Consider the following 14,052-nt stretch of genomic DNA (forward strand, 5'->3'; position numbering starts at 1 on the left):
ACGATTCGATGCAAAAATCGTAGTCAAAGTGAACGAGGAGTTCCAGCTGTTTCTACCAAACAAGGTATCGAGTGCACTGATCGTGAATGAAAAGCTGCTGAATGATATGGCAGATTACGCTAATAAACTTAAATTATTTCTCACCTATAAAGGTGATGGTTATATAGAATTTATTACTGCATAAATATATATGTATATCAATGTACGCATAACAAAAAAAAGAATAAAATAAACTTTCTTTATATTTTTTCAAATCAAAATATGTGTTTATTCTACATAGTTTTCTTTTTTTTTCGGTTCTATTTATCCAACTATTGTGCGAATCATCATAGTCTAGGGGCCATAGGCCTTCCCGTGGCCGATGGAGGTCGCGTTAAACACCAAAGTTTTCTAGACGTATTTTGACCTCCTGAATTCGATTTTCGAGGGTGTTTAGCTGGACGAGGCGATTTTCTATTGTTTATTAACAATTTAATTGTTTAAACCGCTATACCATTTTTGTTAATTAAGTTACATGTTTCATGGACAAGTAAAACGATGGCAAATTTCATAACGAATCAATAGCATTTTGAAGTTTGAAAAAATATTGATTAAAAGTCGAGATATAACAATTTAACCAACAGTAACCCGTGACGCTGGCTTACTTTATTGTTTATACTGTTGTAACTTTTTTTCTAATTAAGTTACAGAATCCATTCATTGGATTCATTATTGACTGATAATTTTTCTAAAGCGCGCTTATGGACATATGCTTTATAGCATTCATTTCTTATATAATAAAAAGTAGCTGAAAAATAATTATAAAAGCCGTATTAAAAATGTATTATTATTCTATAATATTATTATTCTTTAACCGTATTAAAAATGTATTATTATTCTATAGTTTACAGATTTAGATAGAATCATTTTCTTTGAAAATTAATTTATGTTAGTTGCTATTACAAGCAATTTTGCTAAAAAAAGCTATACCTTTCTCGTAATTTAATTATTACAATCAAACATTTAAATTATTAGCTACGTGAAAAACCAAAAGTGATCGTGTCCATAGTAAAATTAACTGCTGATGAATTATACAATAAAATCGACAAAATGTTACCATCTTTTGCAAGTAATTGCAGACGCTCGAAGATTTGATCTCGACGGAGGCTCGCAGCTTTTATGATCTGTTGCCGTCCATTCGGAGTACTAGTAACTCTAATACCTTTTATGATTGTTTGACATATCACACACACATGGCATTCTGCATCACTCATTATAATTATTGAAATATAAAAAAATCGAAACGCAGTTACCTCTTCTTTGTACTAACTTTCGCTGCACACTTAGAATGAACTAAGGAAACCAAGCATGGATTATACAAGTTCGTGCGAGTATTTATTAAACAAGTTTAAACTTGAGATTTTCTTGTTTAAAAGGATTCACGGGCGGGAAATTCAAAATTACTAAAGCAATTTTCTAAGCGATACATACACGGGTTACTGTTGGTTAAATTGTTATATCTCGACTTTTAATCAATATTTTTTCAAACTTCAAAATGCTATTGATTCGTTATGAAATTTGCCATCGTTTTACTTGTCCATGAAACATGTAACTTAATTAACAAAAATGGTATAGCGGTTTAAACAATTAAATTGTTAATAAACAATAGAAAATCGCCTCGTCCAGCTAAACACCCTCGAAAATCGAATTCAGGAGGTCAAAATACGTCTAGAAAACTTTGGTGTTTAACGCGACCTCCATCGGCCACGGGAAGGCCTATGGCCCCTAGACTATGATGATTCGCACAATAGTTGGATAAATAGAACCGAAAAAAAAAGAAAACTATGTAGAATAAACACATATTTTGATTTGAAAAAATATAAAGAAAGTTTATTTTATTCTTTTTTTTGTTATGCGTACATTGATATACATATATATTTATGCAGTAGTAAATTCTATATAACCATCACCTTTATGGGTGAGAAATAATTTAAGTTTATTAGCGTAATCTGCCATATCGTTCAGCAGCTTTTCATTCACGATCAGTGCACTTAATACCTTGTTTGGTAGAAACAGCTGGAACTCCTCGTTCACTTTGACTACGATTTTTGCATCGAATCGTGTTTCAACTTGTTTGAGTCTTGTGATCATATACTTGGATTCTGTCTCCAATTCACGAATCTTCTTAGTGGATTTGAATTGAATACAAGCTATATTATACAGCTGCGCGAGATCCATCTATAGAAAAAAATGATATTTAAACTCAGTTGACTTGAAACAAAACACCCACATACAAAAAAAATCACAATTACTTCGAGTAATTTTAGTCACGGAAACTTTCTTTCTTTTTTTCTAATTTTATCGACAAACCAAGCTTCCAGTAATTTTTGTTTCCTTGGAGCAAGTTGACTAAGAATGAAATTAGAAGACTGCGGCTGCTGCTACTGCTGCTGCCTCTGCTGCTGTTGCTGCTCATGACTCGTCGTTGCAGGTAACTTTTTCTCGATGAGAATGAGTTCCGAAGTCTCGGGTGCTGATTTATATACCCGTTCCCCACTCCGGTCTTTTTCGGCGGCTCGACGGCGGCTCGACGGCGGCTCGACGGCGGCTCGACGGCGGCTCGACGGCGGCTCGACGGCGGCTCGACGGCGGCTCGACGGCGGTTCGACGGCGGTTCGACGGCGGCGGTTGGCGGCTCGACTGCGACCATTACCAACGCTTCTATCCCCTCCCTTTCCACCAATAATTTGTAGAATAACATGTATTTTTTTAAGAACATGTAGAATAAGATATATTTTTTATCGATAAAAAAGAAAGTAAACAGGATTTTGTTTTGCATTTCTTTTCATCTTTGTCTTCACAGATACTTGCATTTTTTTTCTATTAAACCATCTTCGGTAGATGAGACACACACACACACATTAAATAGCAAAAAATAATTCATCATATACCAATTATAATAAATATATATATCATATTTATTATAATCAGTATATTTATTAAATTTATTTTAATAATATATATTATTTATTATAATTAGTGTATATAATAAAAAAAAGAAATTCATTATATACTAATTACAATAAATATATATAACAGCATTATTATTATTATTTGTATCTATTAGCGCTTGGGCCCCTCCCCCCACATATCAATCGTGTAGCTAATATACACAATACGAATTGTCCGTAGTACGAATGGCAGTAGCTCTAGCGGTAGAGCATCGGCCTGTAGATCCAGAAAACGCGCGTTCGATCCCCCGATCTGTCCGTCCGTCCGTTTTTTTCCGATTAGTCTAAAAAGGACCCCGCACTATCCTTATGGGAAATGGCTTTCGGTCAAAAATTTTGAAACTTAGCTATTTGGTAGATCTTGGCATATAGCTCAGAAGTTAATGGTTCAGGATGTACAGGTCCCGGAAGTTGAACTTTCCAGGATATTTTATACACAGTAAGAAATAGGTGACTCAGGTTTTTTAAACTATGTAAATATTTACGTACGCGCATATACTTATACATGCGTCAGTATGTTCTCTCTCATTCTCTATTATGTATATATACTGTTCATCCGAAAAGGACGGTACCTTGCAAGCATTCAATAAAAAAGCTTTCCATCCTCGGAGAGACCGTTCGTTTATATATGTATATATATATGGGACGATCCATGTCAACCGGATCACTGCTGTGTCTAAGATTTGATTTGAAAAATCGTGCAGCTACTCATTTTAAAGCTTAGGATATCTACTTTCTGATGCTGTGTGCGCCTTTGCAAAATCCAACATGGCGGCTCTAATATGGCGGCTACAAGAGACAAACTCGTAAACAAAAAATTTTATTTTTTAAATTTTTAGTAATAAATGTTAAAAAAATTAATATTTCATATTTTTTTATGAAAATCTGGCTCATTTCCTACAAAAAAGTAACAGAGACCATTTTCGCTAAAATGAAAAATAAAAAAGTTATAATTTTTTGAAAATTTTCAAAAATAAAAAACTGCGATTTTTTTACTCAGAAGGAAATGACTTTGGAAAAAAAATTTAAGGAACAAAATTGCTTGAAATTCATCAAAACACAAGCGTGAATTTTTTCGAATTCCTTTGAGGACGATTTTTTTGGTCACATCAAATTTTGGACACAGCAGTGATCCGGTTGACATGGATCGTCCCATATATATATATATATATTATTATTAGTCCAAAAAGTTCCGGGACACCCTAGTAAGTCCTGAGATATAACTATTTCCGAGGAGATTAAGGTCATTCCTGTAGTAACTTTGAACGAGGAATCCAGTGGTGACCTTGGTTTTGACCTTGAGCTTGACCTTCAAGGTCATTTCAAGGTCAACTTTTTTTTCAAATGGGAACCCCTATTTTTGACAACGGTAATCGAAAAAGCGGGAAATTTACGTCCAAACATGTACTCAGGTCATAGGTCAAAGATGACCTTCAAGTTCATTTCAAGGTCATTTAAACTTCACGACGGTCTGAAGTTGTGTAAGGTTTTTATTATTTTGGAGGAGATTCTTTAGTAACTTTTCACAGGGAATCCAATTGTCATCTTGGATTTAACCTTAAGGGTCATGTTAAGGTCAATTTTTTTACATTCTCTCTTCTTCAACATGGTTAAAGACAACTCATTACGCAAAATGCTAATGACACTAGGATATTGACTAAACATCGCTGGGTAGTTGAAGCACGCAATGGACACTTCAGATCTGTTTTCAAATTCTTTTCACATACAATAAACTTGCAACATGCTGAAAATCTACACAGTCTATATCTAATAGCTAGAGCTATTTTGAATCGCTATCGCCCGGTAATCAGAATACAAGACACGAATGCAGAACTCGCAAGAGAAATGATTCAAAGACCAAGGATGCCCAATATCGTGCAAGCGAGAGTCGAAGTTAATAACTTGACAAGAAGAAATGGACAGTGGGCATCGCTAGACGGTGAGGAAATAGCGGATTTTCCCGTACTGGAATTGAACTACTTGCAAGATTTAACTATTGGAACGTATCAAATCAAGCTTTCTCCGTCTTATATTCAAGATAAACTGGTTAGAGACAATGATGAGCACTTCGAAGTTGATCAAAACATCAATGAACCAGGTTTTCTTAGAGTACGACTATTTTCAAGGTTACGCAATGCAGTCAGACATCAAATATTTATCTCATATCAAGTCCAGAATGACGACGACCACCAGAATGAAAATGGTGATGAACCGATTTTAGGTTACTATTGTACCTGCCAAAGTGGTGCACGTACTCTAGGTTCATGTGCGCATGTTGCTAGTGTTTTATGGTATCTTGGATTTGCACGACAACAGCCTAATATCAGATACCCTGATGAATCACTTCTTGAAACCACTCTGGATGCTGCACATCGAGCAATGATTAATCCATTCCATTGGCTAATCAAAAAAAAAATATATATATACTGACACTGAGTACACTGAAGCATGTATAAGTATATGCACGTACGTAAATATATACAGTTTAAAAACCCGAGTCACCTATTTCTTACTGTGTATAAAATATCCTGCAAAGTTTAACTTCGGGGACCTGTACATCCTGAACCATTAACTTTTGAGCTTTGAGCCCATGGACACTTTTGATCTATGCGCCAAGATCTGCCAAATAGCTGAGTTTCAAAAATTTTGACCGAAAGCCATTTCCCATAAGGATAGTGCGGGGTCCTTTAACACACACACACACACACATACAATAAAATCAAAGCGCGTAACACAGAACGCACGAGCATCAAGAGTTTATTAGATTAGTAGGGGAGGGGGAAGTGCATAGAACGAACGGGCGTCGGAGCATATCAACACAGTACGGGATGGGGAGGGGGAAGTGCATAGAACGAACGGGGGTCGGAGCACATCAACATAGTACGGGATGGGGAGGGGGAGTGCGTAGTACGCACGGGCATCAGAGCACATCAGTACAGTAGGGGAGGGGGAGTGCATAGAACGCACGGGTATCTTAGTCGAGGGGGGGGGGGGGTGAGTCGACAATACACGGGCATCTCAGCTTAGTAGGAGGGAGATGAGGTGAGTTGACAGTGCTGAGCTGAAGATGCACGGGCATCAGCTCAAAGAAGGGAGCCTCACAGAAATCACATCTCAACTCAGTGAGCCGATACCCCTCTGAGCTATGGCCTTTCTAGTTTACCTACTGTACTGTACCGAGTCTCTGTCGGCAATTGTGTCTGGGAAAAGAAGCCGATAGGCGGCTGCCACTGACCCTCGACGAATTGTTGTAGCACAGCTCCGAGCGCCGAGCTGGATGCGTCCGTAGCCAGTTGGAGAGGCACAGTCGGTGACAAAAAGGTTGTTTCCACTACGTCAGCAAGACTACGTCGAGCCTCCTCAAAGGCCTGTTCGGCCCTGTCGTTCAAGGTTAGCGAGCGACGGCTATTCTTAGGTAGTCCGCGGAGAAGCTCCTTAAGCGGAGCCTGAACGTGCGCAGCATGCGGTAGGCTTCGTCTATAGAAGTTTAAGACGCCCACGAACCGTCGTAATCTCTTCGCCGAGGTTGGCCTCGAATGGCCGTCACCTGCGCTCTGGAGGTTTGATGCCACGCGAGAAGACTTTGTAGTCAAAAATTGTGACACTGGGCTGGCCTAACTAGCACTTTGCCAATCTGTATGACAGGCCGGCCTCTCGCAGCCGATTGAAGAGGATGCGCAGATGACGGAGGTGTTCCTCGTGCGAAGACGAGCGAATGAAAAGGTCGTCTAAGTAGCGTGAAATGTTTGCGAGACGTTGCGAAGTTCGAGCGGCATGCGGAGGAATTCAAATAGGCTGAACGGCGTAGTCACCGCCGTCTTCGGTGTGTCCTCGTCAGCCATGGGAAGCTGAAAGTAAGCTTCCTGGAGATCGATCACGGAAAATACCGTACAGCCGCTGCAATCCTCAAGCAGATCCTCGATGACGGGCAGCGGGTAGCGATCGGGGAGCGTGATGGAGTTGAGCCAATGGAAGTCGCCTGTGGCCCTATACCCTCCTGCAGTTTTCGCCACTAGGTGTAGAGGACTCGCCCAGGGACTCGAATAAGGGCATATATTTCGCTGCCTCAGTAATCGGTCGACGGTGTCCTTCGCTGCTGAATCGGTCGTTCACCCGACAGGCGACGCGGTCGCTCGAACACCGGTGCACCTGTTGTGACGATGCGGTGCGTGACCAGTGTGTCTTGAAGGGAGGCTCCCTTCTCCGAGGGTTCAGCTAGATCCGTGAACTCTGCGAGCAGCTTGTCGTAAGCCGCGCGGGGGGTACCGCAAATTGGTGGAGTTACCTACGGCGACAACGCCGTGGATAAGGACCTTACGCAGCTGGGTAACCAACTCCTTGGAGGTGGAAGGGTCGACGAGACGTCGACGGTGCACGTCCACCAAGAGGCCCGTACTGTCCAAAAAGTCGGCACTTAAAATCGGCGTGGGAACATCGGTGATGACGGAGGTCCATCGAAATTCGCGCTGGAGGCCCAGGGCGACCGTGAGCATGCGGCGGCCGTAAGTGGTGATCGCTGATCTGTTGGCAGCGACGAGCTGTAATCGGTCTCTGCATAGCTGGCTAGTAACAAGGCGTTGCCTTATTTTTAGTATGCTGTATAACAGGCGAATTACGGCGCGCACGCGTTGTTTGTTTGCGTTTTAAATACCGGCTCGCACCCTTTCGCTCGGCGACCGCACATTTTGTTATTCTTCCTTTCGCGTCTTCAGCAGCGAGGTACAACCGCACGACGCTCTCCGCGGATCCAGGAGCTGGACCGCTCCCCGGACGGCATAGCTATGCTGCTAGGTCAGATGTTAATCGACCTAGGTTGAGACCCGCATCTTCCCTAAATGAATCTAAAAAAATCAATACATACAATAGTTAAACATGCAAAATCGCTCTAAGACACGAGTAACTAATAACTAATAAATAAAGAAAGAATATAAATGTGTATGTCAAATGTATGATTATAGCAGTGATTTGTAATCAAATTTTCTATTTTAAATGAGATCAATACCTCTACTTGCATTGACAGTGTACTCATATTAGAATATATCACATGAACATATATGGGAAAATCCACGGAACCGTTAATTTCTCTGTCACTCGATTTTTTATCTCAGAAAAAATATTTTCAAGTGAATATAAAGTATGTAACTCTTTAGTTTTGATGTTATTCTAGTCGAATCAATGATAATTCACGTTTGAAAAATTATCTGCCGTGTCTGACAGAAAATAAAATAAAATAAAATTATAGAGAATTCGCATCGTGTTCAAGCGTTACCATTGATTTTTTTTTAGACTTTTGTCTATATTTTTTTAATGCCATTATGAATCGATTTGAAAACTTCAGGAAATATTCCTCTCATTAAGGATTTTCAAGTAATCACATTGGTATTAGTGTGCCATTCAACGTCTTACCGTGATCCACACTTTAATGAGCGTCACTCTGTTTTGGATAATTAATTTATTTTTACATTTTCGTCCATAACTTTTTGATGCCTTTAAAATTTATAACTTCAATTTCATGGCGTTGTAGCTTTCTGAAAAACAAAACAGAAATGTGCCTTCAAAAGTTATGTACCATCAAAAATCATAAAGCTAGAAGATAAAATATTCGAAGATATATCCGCGTAACTTTTTTTCAAAATAGTATTTTTTTCATCGGCACAGCTCCGATTTTTTATCTTACACGTCAAAACATCGCGTAATCCGTGTATATTCATTGTAGAAGTTACTACTAAAAGCATCACATCACATTTTCAGTTCTATGAAAGTTATAAGGTTTTGTTTGTTGATCAAATTTATCAACATTATATGACGTATTGGAAAAAATATTGAATCATAAAACTTTTCGAAACTCATTGATATAAACGCGATATTGAATCGTATATGAATGAGAAAAATAGAAATTAAAGCAGAAAAAATGATGATTTTACAAATTATGTTGGTAAAAGTTGAAAATTTATAATATTATCAAACAAATTTATACGATGTATCAATATATTGTGAAATTTTTTCGATAGAATGTATACTGCTGACTAGAAAACTTAAGAGTTTTGTTTACATATTGATCCGATTGATTCGAGGAATGTTAATATACAGTCGCGCGATCTGAGAACTCTAAAACAGTGTTAGTATACAATCACAAAATTTTTCAGAGAAATTTTTTTTTTCGACGAATAGTTAATTTATCGATTTTTTATAATAACGCAATGATACTTTCATATAAATTAGTAACGCGGTTATATTTTTCACTTTTAATCATCTAGAATCATGTCTAAATAAGTTTAACTATAATGTGCTTCAAAATACAAAAATTAATTACACTTTGAAAAAAAATTAATGATTCCGAGGATTTCCCAATATATAATGCTTTTTACGCTATTTTTCATTAATCATTCACGACACTCAACAAACGTAACTATTTATTGTTATAAGTACACATAACAATATATTATTTCAAAGACAAATATAAAGGCGTTTCTAGTATTTTTCTGTATTAATGACATTAATGTGATTGGTAAATAATACTAATCGGTTTACCGAAACTTTTGAGATTGAATAAATACAAATATAAAAGGCAATCCTAACAATGTATATTTTTTAAGCGACTTGAATAATACTAAAAACGTTGTAGTGGACGGAACGAAGAATAACTCATTAATGAAACGAATTATGCAAATACAGTAACAAATTGTAGAATATTATCTTATACGTCTCTCACAGAGTTATACAAGGAGAAAAGTATTTTTTAACAGAACATCACATTAATGCTTCCATTTATGTAAATTCAGTCACTAAATTGCAGTATATTATCTTACAAGTCTCTTGTAAAGTTATACGCATACGAAAATATACTTGATAACATAAAATTGCATACTTTAATGTATAATTGAATGTGGGTCGTGTAAAAAATTTAGATTTTTATATAGATTTTATTTTGTACATACGACCGTCTGTTGTATGAATTCAGTTTTATGCAAGCGAAGCGAACGGTGTATGATGTTTGAGCGCAGCTAAAAGTCTGATGATAGTATATGGTGTAGTGTAGTTTTTATAGTGATACACATCTGTTTTATACGGAACATATTCAATATTAATTTGTTTACAGGTGTTTTTATACATTGATAAATAAAAGATTACATTACAGTATACAGAATGGACAAGTATTACATGTTTAGTAAAATATTTTTAAGCATTCTTGGGCAATGGCCTTACCAATCCTGGGTAATATCAACATTTCTCCATCATTTTTGGATAATACAGCATACTAGCATAATCATCCCTGAGGTATTCAATCATTTTACTGGTTATTTAAAAAAAGAAAATACTTTTTCATTGTGCTACGTAGTTTTCTTTTATAGTATTATACATTTATTTTATAATAACTCGTTATTTTTTTATGAAATGTAAAACATAAAATTAGTCTTTTCAGTTTCTTTGCGTGACTTGTATACTTGAACTATTTTAGAATGTTTATTATTTCGGAACAGTTGGCTAAAAATAATCAATTTAAAATTCACCAGAATTTCTGAATGAAGCACGATACTAATGCATTGCAAGAAAATGTCAAAAATAGTGACTGCAGTGACAGTGATATATATTTCTATCTATATTATTGACTAGCAATATGAATAAATTTTCCGATCTTGACTTTTTCAACGCAATACAAATCTTATACATATCTAAATCTGTGTTGATTGTGCTATATGAAATAAAAGCTGACACACTACTATGTTGCACGATGCTAAAATGATTGATAATAATTTATTCATTATTATTGTTGTTTAGTTCATTTTAATTTCAACATTTAAAATAATAGTCCACCCACGATACTTTTCAGGTTATAAAAGCATACGAATATAGAAAAAACTTTGATCTCATAATGGAATGTTTGCCAAATATATTCTATAACATAATTATGGCTATAAAATTTTATAACGGCGTAGTGAACCAACATAAAGTAAGATATATGTAAAGAAAATCAATAGTTGAAGTAATTAATCGTACAATTACACGTCATATACATTTCAATTAAAAATTTTAGTTTCTCTTAAGATTATTTAACGTTATGTATGCATATCATAGTTTTTAATATTTTTATTAATACAGATCAAATTAGTACTGGAAAAAATCAAACGGGACTGGAATCAATTGCAGAATAATGAGCAAATTAAAATTATAAGAGGCTTCTATGATTCAGGAAAGGTATTAATTATTTGTTATATTGGTAGGTAGGAGTTACTCTATTTAACTATATAGCTTTTCTTGCACTTAATAATATGTATCTTTCAGGCATAGTTTATTTTGTTTTACTATCGTTCATGGGTACTCCACTCACGCCAGTAATTTTGGATTTAGTAAAACCGTTAAATGAATCAAGACCAAAATCTGCTCTATATATTGTCGAATTTTTCGTTGATCAGCATAAATATTATTATTCCATTTTATTCCATGGTTACGTAACGTCGCTATTTGGCATTCTGCCTCTTTTCGCAAACGATATTTTTTTATGTAACTGTGTTCATCATGCTTCTGGAATGCTTGCAATCCTTGGGTTATTATTTTATGAATACAATTATATTAGAAGAAATTATATATTTAATACTTAGAACATTTTTCGAAAATCTCATATTTATTTTATAACGCAATAATATTTTGAATTGATAAAAGGATACGAAAATATATTTATTATTTTGATGATTTTTCGTTGTATTAAAGAAAAAATTCATAAAATTAATGAGGAAACAGCAATAAATATAACAAACTCGTTGCTTACAACGGGTATAGTATACGTTTTTTCTAACTAATATACAATAATTCTTTATTAAATCTAACTATAATTCAATAAAATAACCCTACTTGTAATTTTATTGTGCGTTCTTTAATTTTGGCACATTCATTTCAAATTAGGATTTGGTGCACTAAGTCACGCACTTTTAACACACTTTTCATTAATGTCAAAGCTACAGTCGTAACATGAATGAATTAAATACTGATCGTAATTGCATAAATTCATTTTAGATATCGGGTCAGAAGTATTTTAAAAATAAAGCCAATAAAAGAAAATTTAGATGATCAAACATACAAGCAAGTTATCGATTGCACACTACAACATCAAAGTATCATTGAGTAAATATAATGATTATTATAATCATTATTATATTTTATTAAATTGATTGGCTTTTAATGTGTCATAAAGTAAATAAATAATGAAATACTATAATTATTTAACTTACAGATTTTGCGACGATGTAAATAAAATCTACAGTACATCATTTTTCTTTGTTCTAATAGTATCTGTAATACTGATGAGTATAACAGGATTTGTGGTAAGTTTTAGTTGCAATAAAAAGGTACATTTAAGTATGATTTTATATCAATCTGAAAATCGTTTTTGAGTTATTAATGAATCAGCTACATCATATAATTGAATCATTATAGTTGGAATTTTTGTTATCTTATTATTTTACTTATTTACCTTATTCGTTACTTATTAGTTTGACTTAAATTATTTATTTTATAATTGTAAAATTAAATTGGTGATCAGTTTTTCGTATTATCTAGTTTGCATGAGTATAAGTTTATGACGCGCGACAATACTGCAACGTAAACAGACAACAGTTGAAACTCTTGTCGAAACGTAAGGCCATAAGGCCAACACAAAAATATATTGAAGCCAAAAAAAAAATATATTGAAAAATCATTTTAATTAAACACAATGGGCTCTCGACCAGCTTGGCTTATTCGTTTTGAAGTGAGATTGGATGTCCTTTTATTTTAAGTCACGTTGCAAATTGAGTGAGATATTTCCATAGCCTAATTAGAATTATATATCTACTTCTATTACACAGTTGTATTTCATAAGACTGTTATAAACTTGTTATAGTTAAAGATATAGTTTACTTTTTCTAGTCCATCTTTACATTTCGATCTAAACAGTGAAGTGCTTTTCGCACTACTTGAAAAGAGAGACTGACTTTATTAACTTCACCATTATATTTTTTCTACCTTTCTTTTATTTCATTTCATATTTACCATCAAAGACTTAGAGAAAAGTGGTTATATATCCCTTTTCTCAATCTACTCCAAGTCTATACTTTAATGCTTAGTGATCCGATTATTTTTTCCAAGAGGATTTATCTATCTTTAATATATTGCACTGAATAACCCTTAATTGCACTGAAAATCATTCATATCCGTAAGTATATGTCTTTGTGATACTTCACTAAATATCTAGACTTTCTTATCCACCTGAATGTATATTTTCCTTCACTATCATTTAAATAATTTGAATTAATAACTAAATTTCACTACTCTATAGACACTAATAAAATTAGAGGACAGTTTCAAGGACTGCTACAGATTTGCGGTATTTACTATAGCACAGATATTTCATATGTTTTGCTATAATTTCCTGGGGCAGAAACTATTGAATGAAAGTGAAATATTTTTTAATAACGTGTAAGTTCAATATGTACAATTTGATATGAATATATTTAATTTTATAAATATAATAATTAATTGTCGATTAATTTCAGTTGTACTTCTGATTGGCACTTGGGATCTAAAAAAGTTAAGTACATTGTTAAGTTTATGATAATGAGAAGTTCGAAGTCAAACAATTTACAAACTAAGCTTTTTTCACTGACATTAGAAAACTTTACATCTGTAAGTATTATTTAACCTGTAATTGAATCAACTGAATATATTATATATATTTTTTGTTTTATAAAGGTAATGAAAGCTTCCATGTCCTACTTCACCGTATTTAAATCAACTAGATAAAGCCGAAAAATTCTTAAAATAACTATTGCTTATAAAAATGATGCAGCAGTATCAAACAAAGAAACATATTGTATAATGTGACTAGTTTACAAAAAAATAAAATACATTTTTTAAAATACGCCAATTAAATTATCTATATTACAATTTGGTGAATTCGTGCTTTTAAATTCAAGTATCGAAGAAAACAGAATCTTTTGAATTGATCATACTGTAGGCTTTTTTTTTTTTTTTTTTTTTTTTTTTTTTTTTTTTTTTTTTTTTTTAAGTGTTATATACAGAACATTTT

At 34.4% G+C, this 14,052-nt stretch overlaps 1 protein-coding gene across 1 annotated transcript; it reads left to right on the plus strand.

Moving 5' to 3' along the window:
* Positions 1-10,209: 10,209 nt before the first annotated feature.
* On the plus strand, positions 10,210-13,779 carry LOC131672072 (odorant receptor 13a-like). Its single transcript, XM_058949015.1, has 9 exons — positions 10,210-10,268; positions 10,822-10,941; positions 11,091-11,208; positions 11,274-11,535; positions 12,003-12,110; positions 12,220-12,310; positions 13,303-13,442; positions 13,520-13,649; positions 13,716-13,779. Exons 2-9 carry the CDS (start codon positions 10,864-10,866, stop codon positions 13,764-13,766), a joined length of 978 nt encoding a protein of 325 aa, XP_058804998.1. The 5' UTR covers positions 10,210-10,268; positions 10,822-10,863; the 3' UTR covers positions 13,767-13,779.
* Positions 13,780-14,052: the final 273 nt, after the last annotated feature.

This window comes from Phymastichus coffea, unplaced genomic scaffold (assembly GCF_024137745.1).
Source record: "Phymastichus coffea isolate CEN01 unplaced genomic scaffold, Cenicafe_Pcof_1.1 PCOF00142, whole genome shotgun sequence".
Taxonomy (NCBI): Eukaryota; Metazoa; Arthropoda; class Insecta; order Hymenoptera; family Eulophidae; genus Phymastichus; species Phymastichus coffea.

What these genes read in the sequence shown, in the direction of transcription:
- LOC131672072 (XM_058949015.1), top strand. Translation starts at nt 10,864, where the DNA reads ATGGAATGTTTGCCAAATATATTCTATAACATAATTATGGCTATAAAA. An exon ending in CAACATCAAAGTATCATTGA is followed by an intron (nt 12,111 to 12,219) that starts GTAAATATAATG and finishes TTTAACTTACAG; the next exon opens with ATTTTGCGACGATGTAAATA. An exon ending in CATTAGAAAACTTTACATCT is followed by an intron (nt 13,650 to 13,715) that starts GTAAGTATTATT and finishes TGTTTTATAAAG; the next exon opens with GTAATGAAAGCTTCCATGTC.